This window comes from Bacillus rossius (genome assembly GCF_032445375.1).
Source record: "Bacillus rossius redtenbacheri isolate Brsri chromosome 9 unlocalized genomic scaffold, Brsri_v3 Brsri_v3_scf9_2, whole genome shotgun sequence".
In the NCBI taxonomy this organism is placed as follows: Eukaryota; Metazoa; Arthropoda; class Insecta; order Phasmatodea; family Bacillidae; genus Bacillus; species Bacillus rossius.
In genome coordinates this window covers 27,114,645-27,136,304 of record NW_026962013.1, presented here as the reverse complement: position 1 = coordinate 27,136,304, position 21,660 = coordinate 27,114,645, and the positions used below count along the sequence as shown (strand labels likewise).

At 35.9% G+C, this 21,660-nt stretch overlaps 2 protein-coding genes across 3 annotated transcripts in view; both read right to left on the bottom strand.

Annotated features, from left to right (window-relative positions):
- LOC134542940 (neuropeptide CCHamide-1 receptor-like) overlaps positions 1-21,660 on the bottom strand; it is a 953,117-nt gene that overhangs the window by 173,629 nt on the left and 757,828 nt on the right. The gene's annotated exons all lie outside the window — the stretch shown is intronic.
- LOC134543056 (uncharacterized) lies at positions 16,701-19,839 on the bottom strand. The gene is made up of 2 exons (XM_063387778.1): positions 19,445-19,839; positions 16,701-17,769 (listed from the first exon to the last, which is right to left on the bottom strand). The coding sequence occupies exons 1-2, from the start codon at positions 19,741-19,743 to the stop codon at positions 16,854-16,856; spliced, it is 1,215 nt and encodes a 404-aa protein (XP_063243848.1). The 5' UTR covers positions 19,744-19,839; the 3' UTR covers positions 16,701-16,853.

The window sequence follows — 21,660 nt, the reverse complement described above, 5'->3', positions numbered from 1 at the left end:
TCTTACATAAAACTTCAAAACACCATCACTAAAGGAAACCAGCCTCACACAATATTGCAAAAAACAAAAACTCAAACCAAATACCACATTTATGATACAGTTAATGAGTTAGTGATACATAATTTAGCCTTTACCATGATTTTTCCTTGAACTAATATTACCTGACATTATCAGGCTTAACTCGTTTTCCTCGAAGCTGGGCACCCTGATTTAACTGTACCTAAGTGTATTTTATGATTTCTTCTAGAAAGATAAAACTGCTGTAAATACGATCACAGGAAATTGTCTGCAAAAGTTTAAGAAAACGATTATTGTTTCTTTTCTGTTAAAAATAGTCGGTTGGTATAGCTTAAAAGCAATATTTTCGACGTGCATCAGCGACTACTTTCGGAGTTTCCATGTGCACAGCTTGCACATAAAAGTCTCGGTCCACAAAAAGAACTGCAGGAATAACATATATACAGAGGCGAGTAATAAACAAAACTTAATGGCTCAAGAAGAAAGATTAAACTTCTCCAACTTTCTTCTATTCGATTTATTATTATTTGTACTTTTAGAAAAAAAAACAGCGTGTTACAGACATATTTCTATTTTAAAAAAAAATGTTTATGTACTGTTTTATAAGGCTAATAAAATATTAATTTTAACTAATTGAATTCTCTAAGCGACAATATTGACCGCTATTTATTGTTTTTTTATTATTTTTTTGACTTGTTTTATTTGGTAAATTAAAGCTTTAATATAGGCTATGGATATTTGAATTTTAGAGTAAGATTTAATTGTTACACAATGTTTTATTTCAACTTTACTTTAAGTAATGCATACATAATATTAATATGTTCTTATGGGTTTCATATTTCTGTACGTGTTAAATTTTAATATGCTAAATTGATTTAAGTGAGTTTTAACCAATTTTTTGTATCTATTTATTAAACTCTAGTTAGTAGGTCTTTAGAAGAAAATAAAAAAAATAACTAAAAATTTAATACGGTGAATTTTGTGTTTAATGAGATGAAGTCAGCAGAATTGATACACTTTCTAAGGAAAATAAACAATGTGCCAAAGAAGAAGAAAACTAATAGGCGAACATAATTAAAAAAATAGTTTAAGTTTATGAAGAAGAGTCAGACGTGGTGTTAAGCATGTTAGCACACTCCAGTGAATCGAACCCTCTAAACCGAGAGTCGGCCAGCTCAGCATTTACGCCTGTGTGGACGAGACTGCAAAATGCTGTTTGCCAATATGTATTGGTTTCCTTATCACATAACACATTCATGTATAATGATTATCCACTCTCAATGTGAGTGAGTCTTTCGGTACTCGCCTATTCATTAACGATCTCTCTATAATGGTTGAATGGTCACCACTTAGATATAAAATCCTACACTTAACTAACAGAGTAATCAATCACAGAGACGCTTGTAATTTTAGATCCTTGTTCGGAAGACCAAAACTTGTAAGAAGCGGGAGGACATAAACTTTTATCGCTTTAACTCATCCACACGTTCCTCTTCCTTTCCCATTCCCGTTTATTGGCTCCTTCTAAACGCAAACTTCGTAACTTTCTAACCAGGTTACGCTACCCAAAACGACTTCATTTCGCGGAAAACACTTTTTTTTTTTTGCTGGGATCGCGTGGTAAGTTGCTTATTCGTAGTTTGTAGAGTCATCATAGAAGCCTAAAGGAGAATATTATGAAACGAAACTGTTTTATCATCCTGGAAAAAAAAACATTGGTTCGGGCTTACTACTTCATAAACCCTCTTAATTTTGTTCTACAAAATAATAAATAATAAGAAAAGTGAAGTATTATTAAGTTTGTAACACGTTTGCTTGTGTATCTTTTCGAACCTAAACCTAATTACAATTACAAAGAATATATTTTAAACGTACGTCATTGTTTTATCGGACGTACTCTTAATAAAAAAAGGCCAAGATTTAAATCTCTGTATGGGAAAAAAATAGTTGTTGATTTCAGACAAATTGGATAAACTGAGCTTAAAATTAGCAGAATCCTGATTGGCATCAGGTCGCTCGCACGGACCAATTACAGCTCAATTGTATTTGACCTTATATAAACGCTTTGTCAGAAGTCAGGGACTTCAACGTTCAAGCACTCTCGTACTAAGAAATTCCAATGGGGAGGGTCTCCATCCTGTTGCCAAATAAAGTTTGTTACGAAGCATTGAACTGGGCTGGGAGAACATATAACGAGGTTGAAGTAACTAACTCTTCCATTTATTACAGCCAATATAATAAATATAGAGAAAGAGCTCATAGGTCCCACAGATAATGATTTTAAAAATGATTCAGAGGCCTTCGACCAATATGAAGCAATCGTTAGTCAGCCGCAAACTGTAACACATCAGATAGGCATAAAATTTCAAGTGGACTTAGTCACACATATGTATGCACTAGGTGCCACTTAAACACTTTGGTACTCAGAAACAATTACAATAAAATGAGGGCGAGTAATCAACAGGAATAACCAATCTTTCAATATTTACAAAAGCTTAAGATGAAATAATAGCCTCAAATATTAATACTATAAGAACATTTAACTTCAAAATTCAGTATAAATTGTGGCATAAAATATTACTATATTCAACAAATACAACGAATCTAAAAAGTTTACTTCAAAGAAAAACTAAAATCGTTTACAATCAGTTTGCCTCTAAGACATTCAAAATACAGAAATAATTAACATTCGAAAGTACTAAACAATCGGAAGATGACTGGTGATAAAAATTTAACTCTGGAAATAATTATCCCAACTGCGAAAACCGCACCTGATTTTGGTGCTTAACACAACGAGGATTACTCGCCTTATTTTCTGTGGAAGTGTCCACCAGACGATGCCCACAAGAACTCTCTCCGAGAAAGGCAGTCGTGATGCACAGCGAGTAGAACAGGTGTTGCTTCTCTTCACCACTGCGAACTCTTCGGTGGGTGCCAGCTCGTCACCAGGTCAGGCAGCCAATACACTTCCTGCACAGCTCGCAACTATAGCTCCCAAAGTGCTCCAAGCAGTTCGAACTCGGAGCAGGAGTGATTCGTCGACAAAGTTCGAGTGGAGTCTTGCCAAGCCGTGACGAGACAATCATACAACTGGTAATTGGGCCGAAAACTTCAAAGTGCGCTACGTGGTTTACGTAAGTTACTGTAAACCCAAACGTAAACTTCATCCAAACTCCATGGGACTTAAGTGTATTATAGTACAGAGTTGTCACGACTAAAATTTGACTAGTAGTGTTCCCTACGTCTTCGTAAAGTAAGCCCCTTACGTCTCATACGTATCCACTTAATATACTAGTGATATCTCTACACCAAGCTCAGACAGTAAAGAAGACATGTCCAGGTTTCAATTAGTCGCACCCTCGTAATCAACAGGAACATTGCCAACACTCACGCTTTACGTCAGTCATTCCTGTAGAACAGCGACGGCAGTCTTCTCTTCGGGTGTTCGTCGGCGGTCGTCGGCTTGCAGACTCTGCTTCCACTTCTGCTGCTGAGTTTCAGGGCCAGCGGTTTATATACCCGAAATCCAGGCTTCGAACCACCAGGAAGAACATTCTGCAACCTTCTATTGTGGAGTAGATATTTGGCCTTCGGCTCTCGCGATCCAGTAACTATTATTTATTACTGGGACATTTTTTTTTGCTGGAAGACCATTTTTCTAGCAGTTTTTTTTTTTTTTTTTTTTAAGTGATGCATCACCGGTGGCTAACATTCCAGGGGTCACGCTTAAAAATAAACGCTTCATTCTTCTCCCAGTACAGACCAACCAAACAGTCGAAATACAAACAATAGGGAGTGGGGGAGAGATCATAACAAGTTTACAGGTTCACCCTTTACTAACTGGGGAAATATCAATTCTTTCACGCTGCATGCGAGTAAACAACGAAGCAGTATTCGAGCATGCGCTTATCTGAAACTTTTTGAGTTACTTTTTATAATTGTGACTTTGAAGCAACACGCTGCAACTCTTGCAGTTGATACTATTAAATTTTATAAACGGGACATTCTTTTATGGACAGACTGTATAATGGGTGTAAAAAGGGGTGCAAGTCATCGTAATCATCATCAATTGAGCGACGTTTTACACTCATGACATTAAACTAAGTGAATATCTGTTGAAAATATTTGTAGTAGAACAACAAATGCAAGGAAAGTATGGAGTTAAACTTTTAAGAAGTATCACTTTAAAAATTAATGACAAAAAAATATAGTGGAACCATAAGACCTCTTGGTTTCAACAGTTTTAAGAATATAACTATTTTTTTCGTTTAATCCAAAAATTTTCTTCTTAAAGCATATTTTATAATTTAATAGATTACCTTAAGATAATAGTGGTTAGCTGCTACAAATAGTTTCTCTTGTAAAGGAATTAGCGTTTAGTATTGAATTGGTTCTTGGAATAGTAAAGTCAATTGCCCTATATCGTGGCCCTTGAAATTTCTTGTGTTATCTAATGTTGTACTAAGGCAATTTTTCAGAATTAACGATATAAAATTGCTTTGGCTTAAAACCTGTTGAAAATAATATCGAGTCTTTCCGGTTCCTATTTTTCTCTCTTGAGAGAAGGTATATTATTATTTGTTATATTTCTTTTTTTGGGGTTCCTTGCTTGTTTATATTGTTTAGTCACTGCTATCTTCTAGATTTTACCTTCTCAAATTATCAGAAGCAGAACTGGAATGATCCAGTTACGTTGACACAGTCACCCCAACCCAAAATTATTTAGCAGAAACTATAATCTATCAAAGCGGCAAATATGTCACAGTCGCATTTTTTCCCCTTTGTGTAAAACCTTCTGTGTCTTTGTGTTTCAGAAGTTTGTGGAAAAGCATGTGAAAAATAGCTCCACTGCCAAAATTTGCCGCTAGGAAATCTCATTTTTTCCCTCTTTTGCCAAGTTCGGCCTCAGCTGAACAAACTTCTCAAACTTCCGAGTGTGAAAACAGCGAACTCGGCAGCCAACTTGGAAGTTCCAACAACAGATCCCTCATAAAACGTTTTTGAAAAGTTTGTTCGGAGTGAGTGTTGTATTCCGGGCTGCTGCTAAAGCCAACCTGTTTGTTCTAACGAACAGTCATTTTCTCTGAAACCTCGTTCTAAGCACGATATTTGCGGGGATAATATATCCGTACAAATAGTGGGATTCCCTGGACACATTACTAGAGCCACGAATATATAGTGGATTGGTCTGGTAGCAAAATAGACTTGAAACACATATATAATCTGTTTCACGTTGATGATTGGAGTACAGTGCTCTTCATGCCCTTGAGCCAGTTTGAAACAAGGTGAAGTCCTTACCCGATCACGTGATATATCAAATCATATACTGTCCTTAAAAGGATTGATTATTTATATATATAATCAAGCCTTTTAAGAAGGACAGTATTATATATATGTTTTGAATCTAGCCTGTAATCAAATAAATCTGCGGGATGATTGCGGTTTTGCTTATTTATAACTTCTTTCACTCATATTTCTTTTGTTTATTTTTAAAACATTGTTTTATTGTTCCTGGTGTGCATCTGCTGAACATTGGACATGTTAATTCGATCCACTCGCTAGCTTAGGGACCAGGAAATGTCACGAAATTATTTCTGTAGTAATATTGACTTTGAACACCTCCACTTTCTTGATTCGAGACTGGACATAATATGACAAGACAGCTGCAGAGACTACGAATCTCCCACGTTCCAGTGTGACCAACAAAAGTCTTGTCACTATAAAGTCAGCTGATGAAAAAGGAAATTATTATTATTTTTTTTTTAATTTCGTTCTATTAAAAGAAGAAAGATTGCTAAGTTTAAAAAATAAAACTTGAACTTACTCAGAAGTGTTGATCATAAACTGTAAACAAATTAATATTAATAATATTAAAAACAAAAAATGTATTTTACAAAATAAAGTGCCGTGAAGGAATCAAGACGAACAAAATTAATTTTACGACTTAATATGCCTTCTGTTATAAATCTAAGCCTTATAGAATGTGTACAGTCACACATGCATGAAATTCGACTCGTTAAGTGAGGCATTACAATTTAATATTAAAGATGCGAGACAACTCCTAACCAACCAGTGCACGATGAGTAATCACCCTATTCGTTATCTATCCATTGTCCGGTCGTCTCTCGCTCGTGGGAGGATAAGGAGATAGTATGTGTGTGTGTGTGTGTGTGTGTGTGTGTGTGGGGTGGGGGAAAAGGGGTGGGGGGGAGAGGGGGTTTAGTCGTTCCACGCACACCCCTACCGGTCGTAACGGGTCGTAAATAATCGCGCGGCGGTCGTTCTGAGCCATACGGAGTGGCGTGTTTACGTTTTGGACACGAGATTGATGGGAGCGTTGCCCCTTTTCCCACTTCACCCCTTCCCTTTTCGGCGCAAATGAAATCCGCGGGCTGTCGCGTTGCGGCCGAAGCTGGGCTTTGGTGTTGGTGGGGGGGGGGGGGGAGGTAGGTGGCCCCTCTGGTAACACCGCTGAAGACATCCCTTACCACACCCCTTGGACGTTGCGATGGTCCGGCGGTGATATCAATCACGCACGTGAAGGGGGGAGAGAGAGGGGAGGATGCCCCTCCCACAGGAGCTATGCCACGGGTGTCGTGTCGTGATAGATTGCTGCTGCTGAGGCAAGCAGAGTTGAACGACTCCCGTCGTCCCTAGGACCCACCAGTGGCTTCTCCCGCGGACGAGTAGGAATTATGCCGCCAGCTGGCACCAGCTTGGATGCCAGGATGAAACAAGAGTCGCGTGGAACGGAATTGTGTAACCACGGTGCTGTCATCTGAGGTGGATGGCGCGAAAGAAAGTTTACAAAGCCAAAGGGAAATTTCATGGTATTGTTGCCAATACAATGCGGCAAGAACTACTGGGTTCGTAAGGGACAGTATACAACAATTAGTCTTAGAATTATCATTGAAACATTAACGCTTTCCACTGACGCTTAGCTCAACAATTGCTCGCTCTTCTGTCCGCCTCTGTCCGCTTTTTTCGCACACTCATCCACACCGCGCCGCAGCACAGTCCTCGACTATCGCTCGTTGCACCCGACTGGCTCGCCGGGCCTTCTCGCAGGTATCGACTCCCGATAGGTCCGGTTCGCCCACCAAGGGCCACTTGCCATATTCACCTCTCGCTGTTCGCACGGGCATCGCCAGTATCATTCCCCGAGGGGGAGACTCTCTCACCTATTCACATAACTCTCCTAACCCTCGGAACTCCCGTGTAGGTCGGGGTCGTCGCTTATATACCCGTGGCGTCCTTCTCGAAGGGACGAGAGTGGCTGTGAAGTGTCGCGTCATCCCGGGCCGACCCGACCCCCGAAACACCCAGAACAGCGACGCTTATTCACTCCACATCTCGCGGCGGCTTCTGTAAGCCCGGAATTCCCAGGCCGCTAAAGGTGACAATAGCTCGAGGCGGGACGGTGCGCGGGGAGCGGAGGGAGGTGGGTAGCGAGGACCCTTGTATTCCGGCAAGGCACGCGTGGCATGCCTTACGTCAATGGACGGCGCATGACGTCAGTGGCCGTGCCTGCCCCCCAGCCCGCTCCGAAACTGGCGCGCATCGCGGTCTGGTCTCTCGCGTTCGTAGCACTATTAACTTGAATTTTATCAATATAGGCAGTACTTTAATAAAATTCCTTGTCTGTTCAACTTGACAACCTATTTTAAGTGACAATTTTTCATAGCATTAAGATATGTGTTTGTAGAAATCTTTTGCATTATTATTGCCTGTCGATGATCCTTTTTTTAAAACGTTTTTGTGAATTATTCAAAAAATAGCTTAATTGATTGCATAAATTAATTTTTTAGGTTAAAATTCATTGCTACTGGTACATTACAATTATTTCTTATCTCAGATAAATAAATTGAAGTTTAATTACATATCAAAATGATACACAGTCTCAACCATCAGTATTATTAAGAACCTCTACTAGATGTATCTTAGTTATAATTTAAAACTCTGGGTACATATGAAGGACATGTAGAGGAAGCTTAATTGTTAGTGAACATATGGGCTAAAATACTTCCGTTTAACGCTAGAACAGTTACAGTGTTCAATGAGATACTTTGAATTCATGTTATGTGTAATTACATGCCGGATTGAACATGATTAACCATACAAACAAATCGTGTGTTGTGAACCGTGCATACGTTCAACAGTATGGCATTTCACGTAACTGGTATCCAATGTGTCCGACTGCACACGGTAATGTTTTTTTTTGTACAGTACCATTTCCGAACATATGTCAGTTCTGTCTCCTCTAAGCTTGTTACATTACAACCCACATTTTTTACGTATATTTTAAATACATCCTTATAAAATCTCATGGTGGCTAAGGATACGTACGTAGGTATTTTTCCATTTTTTTTCAATAGCCGTGAATTTAACAGTGGTGGCGAGTAAGAAAACAGTTTAATAACCTCAGATAGGAATTTATAAATGTTTAAGTTACTGGCAGACTAATAAAAATAAATGTGTTGTAGTATTTTATATCACTAGTATCTACTGGAATGTCTCAAAATAGATCCTGCTAGTTTATATTTCTGCGGAAATCATGGATATGAATAACATTTTTAGTTGTAATTTAAATTTAATTTTAATTTGTAACGGCCCACATATCCAACTAAAAAAATTAGATTTTCATGCGCAAAAAAATAAAAAATAAAACGTTTTGTTTAATTTTGCCTTATATATTTTCCGTCTGTAAAAATAAAAATAAAATGTTCATTGTTTTGCAACACAATTGATTTCTATGCATACTATAAAGGGCTATCGATTTGATTCAGTTATCATATTCACTTGCAGTGAATTACGTTCTTTTTCTGCACACATGGCTGAAAATTTCCGTTGTACTTTGAGAATTTATAAACGTGTTACTGGATGACGAAATTTACCACAACTTGCACAGCGAGTGAGATGAATAACAATATCCAACGAATCTATTAGTGTACATAAATACCTTGCTCTTTATAAGTGCTATTGATAATAATTATTAATAGGTATAATAAGAATTTTTTTAGCAATTTTCCTTTCATTTAAAAAACTTTATGAAAATATGCATTGAAAAAAATGTATTACACTTTTTCACATCATCATTAGAATTTAAATCTCTTTATCGTTTTGTACCTTGATGTTGTTAATGTTTCGGAGTTTCGTGTTAATTAACATAACATGCATTCCAGAGTAGAAAAATATACACAGCCTGTGTGTATTTAAAATTTGTATGCAGAATAGTTCATGGCCGTTTGTTTACGTAACAAAATTAATCACAGATCTTCTTAGAGATTTCGGCGTGTAATTGGCGTGTAATTGGCGTGTAATCGGCGTTTATTGTTTGTAATTTTTTACGTGTAGATAAGTTTCAATAAATACGGAGGTGATGGACAGTTGCACTACAATATGAAATATTCAGGAACCTCCGTTTTAGGTCATGTTAAACAGGTGGAATGTGGGTGTGTAGAGGTTTGGATGTTCAGCAAGAGCCTGGGGAGATATGTGGATGCGACTGGCTGCTAACATGAATCTTGCAGCTGAGGAAAATGACGGACCCACCAAATAATTCAGAACCTAATCCCGCCTCAGATCACGAAAACACGTGCAAAGATTACTTCGAGTGTTCAAGGTCGTAACTTCTGGTTGAAGCTATAATTTCTCTTGCTGCTACGGCCCTGAGAAGTACGCAATAATTTTGGATAAAAAAAATATCGCAATATGTATTATTTGCAATGCTCACGATTTAGAACATGTTATTTTTTAAATCATACTGCGCTTAGGAGACAAGTGGCTATAAAAACTTAAAGTTTCTTTAAAGAAATGTTTTCCTTAATGTTAGCAATAGTATACTTTTACGTACGTGAAATTTATTATTTTCACGCTTTCTTTAAGTAATTATCAGTTTATACTAGAAAATTTAAAAAAAAATCCTTGGCTTTATATTTGGATTTTACTTTTCTTTATTAATATTGTATTTCCAATTAGAACTTTAATCAAACGGTTTTAAGTAGAAATTGTGCGGAATAATTAGAATATAATGCCTGAATTTGTTGTATAATTGTGACACTGCAAATGAGAATATATGTATACAACACTATACATTTTTTTACGAAATTGATAAACATATATATATATTATAATGTTCCTTTTATTTAAAAGTTGTCATAGGATCAAGAACTGAAACTACAGAGTGTAATTTAAAAAAGACTATCGACAATTCCATGATTAGAAGAAACCATCAATATAAGTTCGTGCTATACCCAGCTGACAATGAGTCAAGTGGTAATATAGTGCGTTTATTGTCTATTTTGAAGCGTGATTATCTTCGTTCGAATTGGCAGCACGTTGTTTTCGTTGCTTAAGATTATTTCATTTCAGACAGTCTTGTCTCATGTCTGACCGTCTCGGGCCTTTTCCCTTCCCCCTTTCTCATTCAACAACTGATTGCGTGTTCAATCAGCAGGCACTTACTTTGAAGGCCCGGGAAGAGATTTCCTTCTTATTATTGGTCTCCTCTGCAGAGCGCTACAGTATCATATATACTCCCGTTTACTCGCTTCCTATACGATTGTTTGCTGCACCCGCTGACTCGTCTGAAACGAGATGACATCTTCCAAGTCGGGAAACAATGTGAAGTAGTCCGCTGTGTGGTATTCTCTGCCTTTATTCCTTCGTTGTTCACTTTTTGCTGTCTCATATGCGATAAGTCACTGCTAATGACGTTTATTTATTTGAATGAGTTTATGAATGATAATAACAAATATATATTATTAGCTGAGCAGTGTAGCAAACTTGGTATAGCGATTCAAACAACAAAATTACAAAGCATTTTCTGTCTGTACAAGCTGTGTCCCTGAGTAGTGAACCCATGGCAGCAACACATATATATTTTTTTCAAAAAAAATTTGATAGTATATTTACTTTCCGTATAGACTATTTTGTTCATTTAATTTAAACAATATTTTTACGGCACCAGATACTGAGTCCCAACTTTCATAATGGAAATTTTAAGCACGTGCGAACAGTTTCCACCTTGACAGTAAATATCGTTCAATCTGATCGTAGAGATGCCAACGTAATAAAACTCGCATCTTGTAAACGAGACTTAACAAAGTTTTTAAGGCTTACCTCTTATGTGGCGAGGAGAACATCAAGCGTGATTAAAAGTTAAAAACTCCCTATTTATTGTAATTTATTTTTATAAATGGAACAGAAATATTCTTGTAAACTTACAGATATTTGTCCATTTGCATGAAAACAACTGTATCAATACAAAATAGTGTTCATAGTAATACTGGGTTCCGATCCTTATGCGGTAATTTATGCTTTGTGTTGTCCCAGTATCACCAATAGTTGAAGTTATTTGCAAACCGTTCCCTGAATATATTTCCAGTAATAAATTGGCATATAAATAAGCACGGAAACACAAAATAAAGTCAAATTCTAAGAATATTCTATTAACTTTTCCTTGGTTTAAATAAAATATAAATTAAAATATAGAATTATGCACCCATTTTCGTAAGAAATACTCAGTATTTTCTCGAGAAACGTATCTTATGCATGAAAAACAACCATAGCCATATGTTTTACAAAGTTAGGCAATATATTTCTTGTGGTAATACAAACTATTTCTTGGCAAAGTAATCTTCAGTAAAATAACGGAAAATTTTCATCTGTGGGGCTATTGAAGTACGATTAGCAGTAATACAGTAAAACAGTAATATAATCCTTTCTGTGTATATTTGTTTTTCTCTGACTCGGATTTTGTCAATGTGTATTTTACATTTCCAAGCTACGCACGTGACTTGTACCTACACATGAAGTGTTGGCGTCAGAAGACAGTTAGTGAAAAATGTAGCGAATCCTCCACAGAAGAGTAAGCACAGGAGTGTGGATTGTTTATTTTAACGAATCATATTCCAGCGAGGCTCATCTTCTCACTTAAGGTTGCAAGCATAACCCAGAATATTAAGAGCTACATAGGATACGACCAAGGATATTTCTCGAGTCGTGAAACAACTCGGTTTCAAAGGAAGAGCGTACCAAATGGTTACATTCAACCTGCATCTCGAGAAGCGTACCCAGTGGTATTTCCGCAAAAGGCGTACCAGGGCAGAAAACATTTTGCGTGGCTCAAGAAAGGGCGCGCATAATTAGGTTACAATATTAGATCTCACAGAAGTGTTCAAAGTGAAATTTTGCGCGTAGTTTCCTCAAAATTATTATGCTTTACGTTCAATTATTATTATTATTGTTTCCCACAGTGTTTTTTTTTGTGAAAGGAACAGAAATATTCATGTAAAATTACAGACATTTGTAGATTTACATGAAAACAACTGTATCACTACAAAATAGTGTTCCCAGTTATACTGGGTTCGGTTTCATACCCAGACATTAATGATTTGGGCTGTCCCAGTACCTACAATAGTTAACGTTATTTGTAAACCGTTCCCTGAATAGCTTCCCAGTATTAACTACGCACTTTAATAAACAGTACCTCGGTTTATTTTTGGGCTAAAACCATCCGTGCCGGATGGGTAAAATAATGGGTAAGTAAATAGCTCGACTCGCTTATCAACATTATTTAAAGAGACAGCGTTTTTATTGCGCTGGTGAACAATCATTTCATTTTCTGGAAAGCTTTGATCAGCATTTAGTGTAAAAACTGCACAAACCTCATATCACGCCGGTAGCTATATTAAACCTTCTGCGATCAGCTTGATCTGGAAGTCGAAATAAAATCTTTACGTATGGTGGGGGTAACCCTTGGGCAGAAGTTAACTGATTCATTTCGTCCTCTACTCCTCGCATCATTATATATCCCTGTACATAACGATTTTGCGCTCGAATGATGAACTCCAATAACTTCATCATTGAGGTAGTAATTCCAGAATTAACTGGATGGTTAACACTTTTATTAACGGCTTCATCAGGGTCTAAGAAGTATAGTTGCCCGTACAGTGGCCGTTCAAAGACCCTAACATCATTTTGCGTCAGGTGAGCTGTCATATTCATTTTATGATATACTTGTCCGCAAACAATAAAACTATAAATGTCATGGCTATTTATTGTTCTGTCATCTTCTACATTGAAGGATGCTAGAGCAAAAGATGCATTTATCTTTCTTATATTTTATGAAATACTTCCAATGCACCACAATGGATTCACAAAATTCCAAATAGTCCTAAGGCGTGATATTGCACAGCTGCAGTAACGACACATTTATGAGTCGGTAAATAAATATTAAGTTCTAAAGCCCTACGACGTCTTCCGTCTCGACGTCTTTGTTCTTCTAATCGGTATTCTCGTTGTTCGTCATTTTCAGTAGCTACACGTTGTGCCGCACGCTGCCGCAAATCTTGCAGACGTTGCTCTCGTTGTTCTTCATTTGCTTATTGTTGCTTAACAACGCCATCTACTGGAGTAGCTGTAGTGTTGTTGCGTCGTTAAAGCAGTTAGTTGCTCCCAATTAAAAAAAAAAAATTGTATTATTACTCACCAATAGATGTCAGGAAGAGTCATTTATGTTTAAGTTGGTTATCGATAAAGTTTATTATTGAAAACACGGATAAAACGACATTTTCTAAAAATGAATCCTAGCTAGATCGGTTTATCGCCCCGGAAACCCCCTGCTTACTAAATTTCATGAAAATCGTTGGAGCCGTTTCCGAGATTCAAATTATATATACACAATAATTATTGAAATCACGGATAAAACGACATTTTCTAAAAATGAATCCTAGCTAGATCGATTTATCGCCCCCGAAACCCCCTGCATACTAAATTTCATGGAAATCGTTGGAGCCGTTTCCGAGATTCAAATGATATATATATATATATATATATATATATATATATATATATAAACACACACAAGAATTGCTCGTTTAAAGATATAAGATAATAACACAGATAGATTACAACTATTAAAATTCAATGATATTTTCTATCATTTTAAAACATAGGTATGCTTAAAACATAAATTTTAATATAAAATTATGCGCCAATACTAGTAAGAAAAACTCAGTTTTATTTCGATAAACGTATTTCATATATGAAAAAATAACCACAACTAAGTGTTTTACAACTGTACAGCGTTACAAAAATATTTATTGTAGTATTACACACTATTTCCTGGCAACTGGTTTCCAATGAAATCTTTAGTAAAAGCTCAGAAAATGTTTTTCTGTGTACGGTCTAAAACACAAGCGTACTTATGTTTGTTGTGTTTTTAAGACTCGACGAATCTTTAAGATGGCATAGAACTCATGGGAGATTATAGAGTTTATAAAGATAAAATAACTAAAATAATGTTAATGTGAATGTCATACTTGAAGTAATTTATCTTAAAAATAACATGCCACGTGTCAGTAAATAATAAATATTACATATAAAGACTGCAAAACATTAATTTTACTTTGAAACAAGAATAAAAGTGATTTTAAAACTCATGTATGTAAACATATAAAAAAAATTGATGAAGATTTCAATCTAGCACCTAAATATACTATATTTATTTGAAAATAACACTATCTATAACTAAAATAATTTTGAGCTCACTGAGTGTAAAAATGGGATATTGATTTAAACATACAATTTTTTTTGGACGTCATTAGTACAGTTTCATTTTGACGAAGAAAATTGGAAGCCAAATTTCGTCCAACAATATCCCTCCGAATTTCGCTGTCGAAAATTCGACAGTTTGACAGGGCCACAAATATTTGAGTTGCTGCCTTGTTTTTTATTTGTTTGTTTTTGCCCTCTTCTTCCTTCGTCTTCCTCCACAAAACGTCTGTTTCGCCTTCAGTTCCCACGAGGAACGAGCACATGGTGAAAAAAAAGGGGGGAGGGGGGTGTTTTCGCATGGCTCGAGGTACATAACAGGCCTTCTGTTCCCCGACCAAAACAACCCCTCCTTCTTCCCACCCCTCACCTCCTTGCCATCGCTAGACTTCCTTCTATTACTGCGGGAGACCTCGATCCAGAGGAGCGCACGGGAATGCGGCAACATCCGCATCCACGTGAGGTTTTTTTTTTTTGGCTTTTGTTTCGACGACCCCCTGACCTGACCCGACCTGAATGGACATCGCTGGGACCCGCCCACCGAGGGGACGACAAACATCAGTAAAATAACACATCTCCGTGGAATAAATTTATTTTGAAGCGTGACATTTCTGACGAGTCCAAAGCAAACGATTTGCACTGAAAAAAAGTACGACCGAATTCACGAAAATATTTTTTTTTATTTTAATTTAAAACTTCTCATTAGTTGGAGATGTAATCTCCCTGTTACTACTAATACATCTCAGGTAAAAGTGTATCTAACAGTATCTTATAATTATTTTAATTTATTTGGGGGCACGGAAGACTGCCATATCGGAAGACTACCATAATGACAGTATTCCGCCTTTCCTCTTCGAAAAAGGCGGAAAAGTACCATAACGGAAATCTGCCATAAGTCCAAAGGAAGAGACGGAATTCTGCCATATTTTCTTACACCCTCCGTGGAATTAGTACAGCAGCATTGTCCTCGAAGTAGTGTATAGAATACTCTGTAGTTAGCGCTGTCAACCCTCTAAAGGTTTCTCAGGTTAACTTTAAAAAGTACAGATAGCGCTTCAGACGGTGATAGTTGCAATACCAAATCATATCCAGATCGCGGACGAGAAGAAAGAAATGTTTCCAAAAATGTTATATAGGTAGCACTGTATTCTTATTACGACGATTAAAAAAAATACATGTGGTACCTAGTATTCCATTCTGCCAAAATTTCTTATACATTCTACGGAATGAGGAAGACGGCCTTACTCGTAAAATTGTAATGTTACTAGCTTGATAGAATTTACATTTTTGCACATTGGAATAATTGAAGAAATTGTTGATCATTATTTAAAGCTATGTTTTCCAAGGACCACGCATGCGCGATGCGCGATGCGTGATGCGTCACTGCGTGACCACGCAGCACTTGAACCTGTGTGTTGAAACGGGGATGATTTCCAAGGCCGCGCAAGCGGGGGTTTCCCGCTCGCCACGGCTGCGTGTCGCGGATGGGCATCGCGCAGCAGTTGCCTGGCCCCCGACTTCAGCGTGATCACGCATGCGATTTATCATGGAGTCAAAGAGTTTTACTGCAGAACAGGACGAGAAATTGATTGATTTAGTAAGGGAGCATCGTGTGTTATATGATTTGCATCACTGCAAGTACAAAGACAGTATTGTTCGAGAAAATGTGTGGAAGGAAATTGCAGCTTCTTTAAACAAAGGTGGTAAGTAGAGATTTTAATATCTGTGTTAATAATAAAATAAATACTAAGGCTCATAAAACGTGGTCTTAAAAAAAGTTCTTACTGCATTAAAAAAAACAACTTACGGTTCTATATAGTTGTTACTTATTTAAAAATAGGCCAAGTTTAAAAAATATTTTATGCAGTGTTTAAACTAAACCAAAAATAATTTACGTCGGTGTGCACCAGGAAATGTGGAAATAAAATATGTTCCATTTTGAAGTAGTAGGTGAGCCTAGGGCAAGTTATCACAATAAATTGTTTTCTATCTTTTTTTAAGTTTGATAATATTATGTCTTATTCTTCTAAATGCACAACAAAAATTATGTTTTTTGAAGTTTATAATCATATGTTTTCCTATTTATAGTTACTTAATTTTATGTCAATACTAAGGATAATGGCACATTTGCTAATAAATTATCTATTTTGACATAATATTTACAAATTTTACACTCAAATACAAAAATACACAGCATTACTATAGCACAAAGAGAATTTTTTTTTTTTAAGAAAAGAATAACATTTGCATTTACCCTTTCTTCACGTGAAAAATACTTTTTAACTTGTTTTCCTCACATGATATAATTGCCAGCTTACTTGTCCTTCTTGGCTGCAAAAGTAATTTTTAAATTTGTCTCGTATGCTATACGCAAGATGAGTAGAATTACGTCCTTGTCTTGCCGTGGGTATCATATTTTCAGTAGGGAGACACACATTTCGGTCCTCTTCTTCACCCGGGCATGGAATTCTTGCAGATCTTAGATGATTATGTATTATGCATGATGCGATGACCAGAAGATCCACTGTGTCAGGCTTGATGGCGATGGCAGTGAAAAATACTCTAAAATATTGGCAAAGTATTCCAAAAGCGTTTTCACACGTACGTCTAGCTCTACAATGGCGATAATTATATATTGCTTTTTCTTCATCACATTTAGATTGTGCCCTTGGGTAAGGACGCATTACTGAGGAAGTCAGCTGAAAAGCTTCATCACCCAAAATAACGTGTGGCATTAGAGTGTCAGTTCCAGGAAGTATAGCTGGTTCAGGAAATCTGAATGTTCCTTCTGAAAGTCTTTGTCCTAAGACAGATTTAGCAAATATGCCTGCATCACCTTCTTTTCCATAGGAACCAACATCTATTGCTAAAAACTTGTAGTTGTCGTCTACAAGCGCAAGTAACACAACTGAGAAATAGTCTTTGTAATTATAAAACAGAGATCCAGAATGTTTAGGTTTGATTATTCGGATATGTTTTCCATCTATCGACCCACAGCAGTTGGGATAGTTCCATTTGCGATGAAAACCAATGGAAGAACGTTTTAAAACATCTTGGTCAGGTGATGGTATTGAAGAATTCAACATTTTTGAACAAATAGATTGCAATGTCTCTTTTATAATAATACTTACCCAGCTAGGGCATATTCTGAATTGAAACGCCAGTGAACGAAAACTCTCTCCCGTGGCCATAAACCTAAAAGAGAAAAAATATATGTAGTTATTTATTTTAACTGCTTCAGGCTATCTTGGCACCAAGTCGGTACCCAGAAAGTTCGAGGCCACTATTAACTTAGTGATCCCGTCACCTTAGACTAGAAGAGTAAATCTGTGAGATGTATATCTGTGTGTAAAAACATTAGCTATTTAAACATATTTTATTTTATTTTGGAGGCCTTTTTGGGGAATCGTAAAAACCCAATAAACCTAAGGACGTGAACAATACCAGTACCCTAACTCACGACTCTTATAGCACTTAGGTTGACGTTTTTTAATTTTTTGCTGCTCATAAAAACCTCACGAAATATGTTTAAGAAAAAGTTTGATCATTTATTTACACAGATTTTTGAATTTTACAGCAGAAGACTGCAAAACGAGATGGAGAACCATTCGCGACTCCTACAGAAAAAGCAACAAGAAACTGAAAACTGGGTCGAAGACAGGTTCACCGGCATTTTCAAAATCGAAATACAACACAGAAAGCCTGAAATTCCTTGATGAAACCTTCAAAGAAAGAGCGTAAGTACTCTTTACCTTATGTATTAAATAAAATTTGTATAAACAATATAATGATTGTTGAATGTTTATTAAAAATTATATATTCTTTATTGAAATTATTGGAGCTGTTGCAATTTTTTTGGTAGGTTTCAAATGAAATATATATTTATTAGTTGAAAGAACTTCTTATGAATTTATCAAAAAAAAGTTTGTGTAAACCCAAATACACCAGATCAAACTACTCACGCACGCGTGTGTGTCAACATAGCATAGCTGATGGCACTGTTGATTTAATTTTTTTTTTCAGATCAAAATCAAACATCAGCATAAATGAAATAATTGAAAATAATCAAGAAACACAAGAAATGGTGGATGACTGTCCCTCTGAAGAGTGCAACCAATTTCAAGAAGAAGAAAGCGCTCAAGAATCTACAAATTGGCCTAGCGAGCAAACAAGTTCTTCAGAATTGTTAAACAGCTCCATTAAAAAAAAAAAATTACAGTAAAAGAAAAAATGTTAGATGAAATAAGAAAAGGTCGTGAAGAAAGAGGGAAAATATTAAAAGATCTACTTGAAAACCGCGGCCAAGATCGTTCGCAACATCCGATAGACATATTCTTCCAGAGCATGTCTGAAACTGTTAAGCAATTCCCCCCACACCTCATTGCGGAAACTAGATTAAAAGTGTGCCAAGTTGTGTCTCAGATGGAACTGAGATCGTTGATGGAGCATCAGAACCAGACTAATCCTAATCACCAACAATGTTATCAACATGTGGATATTGGCAGCGGTTTTCCTGTCTCTGTCATAGATCCCACCCAAATTTGTGAATCTACTGGCAGTAATAGCTTGATTCATTCAACAGATAGCTGTAATTCTAGTGGTAACGATGCTAATGTGGAAGAAAGTGGCTTCGTGAGACTAATTTAGAAAATAACCAGTATTAGTTCTGTGAGTAGATGAATGCATAGTCAGAGACATTTTAGGAAATTCATCAGTACATGGACATTTAAATTTTTATTAAACCTATAATTTCAATATAATTAAGTAAATATTTTTATATTTTGTTTTCGTTTAAGTACTTTGTGTATATAAATATGAAACATTAAAAAGAAAAACATTACATTAAAGAGGCTTAGTTAAATTTGTTTACCTGAGAGTAAGACATAACTTCTGTTCAGCAGATATTGGCCTTTTGACTCTGTTGCACTGCGATCTCGTGATGTCTTCTTTAACAAAGCCTAATATTGTATCAAATATCTCAGTCGACACTCTGAAATATTCTCTAAATTTAGTTTCGTTATCAATTAAGTGACGTAATATCAACACACTATAACATCCCTCGTCTTCTCTCCTTCTAAATATATCGCTGTCATCTTCTAGGAAGCAGGAGAGCAATAAATCATCATCAGCATCTTCCTCCAACAAGACGGCAGAGATCGCTGCTTCCATCGCGCAGACTTGTTTCCCGCGTTCTAACAAAACAGACCCAGGTCAGTCATCACGCATGCGGCGATCACGCATCGCGCATGACGCATCGCGCATGCGTGGTCCTTGGAAAACGTAGCTTAATGAGTGCAAATCCTACGCAAATATTCAAGGATTTTCTTATGTAATGTTTTCTGTGACCGAACACAAAAAACTCATATGTTAAGGTTTTTAATATCTATAATAAATTATTTAAAGTCTCCAAAATGTGTTTTTAAGATGCTGAAATGCGAGGGAAATATTTTTGTGTAGTGCAGTTTGTTGACACATGGAAAAATAGCACATGCGCTCTAGGGGAGACATAGGCTCGTAAATTTCGAATGTTGATGGGATTTGCACAGGCTTGCAGTCTTTCAAAAATAAACTCTGCTGAAATTTAAGTATTTTTTTCTATTAGAAAATAAAAATATATTACAATGCGTAGCACATTATCCTGCTTCATTACAACTGTCAGAAATTCAGTTTTTGTGCCTTGCAGCACCTATAAACGAATTATGACATAAAATAACAACAAAAAACACATTAGCACAAGATATACACTGATACACATCAACACAGATAGATAAAGATTCATAAAGTTCAGTTAACCAATTGGTTACTTAGGTTTTCCCAAAAATCTTAAACCAATACTAAAATGGTGTATACAAAATAAATTTGTAGATTACAAAAGTTTTACCAATGAATATTTGAAGATTATTCAAAAGGAGTTTACAGTTACTATGGTTTTAAAAGTGTCACTAATTCTGTAATTGCAAGTTGGAATTATTAATCCAAACCGAGTCATTATTTCTGAACCAACAAAAATGGTAACAAAATGTTTATAATAAAAAGTGCATCACTGATCGAACGTCTAATAAATAAAAAATGCTAATAGGTTATATATGAATGTAGCATATTCAAAATAATTTAAATGCCTGAAATTTTTTAAATATTAAAATTAATAACTTTTTCTGCATACTTTCAATTCTTTTCTAATTAAAATCTTTTGATGCAGAGAAAGTTTTAAATTTAATAAGACCTAAAGATCTTCATGTGTTGCTAACAGTACTATCTACATGTTGGTGAAAAAAAGCTCGGCATCCAATATGACTCAAAGGTCTTAAAAGAGGACACCACGTCTAATGTCATTACTTACTATGTGATGATTCTGATTAATTAAATTAGTTTTTTGACTAAAGGTTATACAATAAATGCTATCATTATTCAGAGACGTTTGACAACTGAAATATCTTGCTGAATAGTTTAACAAACATTTTTTCCCAATTGATTTTTTTTTCATCAGCATCTTTTCTTGATCAATTCTGATTACAGTTGGAATATCATATATTAAATATTAAAGAGTAGTTGAGATAAACTACTACTTTTCTGAACACCCAATACCATGAAATTACATTTGCAAATTTGACTCCGAAGCGTCTATTTGTAAGATAATTAAAACATATATACCACGCTTTGCTTGACGAGGCCTAAAATTGACAATTTTTTAATCATAAGATTAGGTTGGAAAGTATCAAATGCTTTGCTCATATTGAACTAAATAGAATATTTTATTTACATCTGGATTTATACTGGTACACACACACACATTTATATAAAAAAGCGTGTGCTAAAAACGATATTCCTGATTGAAAACTATGTGGTTTTACAGAAATAATATTTTTTTGTCAAAAACTGCTAAAATACTACAAAACAAAGGTTTCTGACTAGAATTTAACCGTTAATAATACTTCAAGAAAATATATACCGATAAATGGTTGAACACACAACCACTCACTGACTGATGCACACTTAATTAAAATATTTTTGTACAAAAGCAAATTTTTTATAATGTTTTAAATGTTTGAGCTTTATTTATAACATGTTGGAATGATAATGCTACAG

Excerpts from the sequence above, each read along its gene's own strand:
- LOC134543056 (XM_063387778.1), bottom strand. The coding sequence starts at position 19,743 with ATGGAAGCAGCGATCTCTGCCGTCTTGTTGGAGGAAGATGCTGATGAT. Across the intron at positions 17,770-19,444 it reads AAGTTATGTCTTACTCTCAG|GTTTATGGCCACGGGAGAGA; the intron begins GTAAACAAATTT and ends TTTCTCTTTTAG.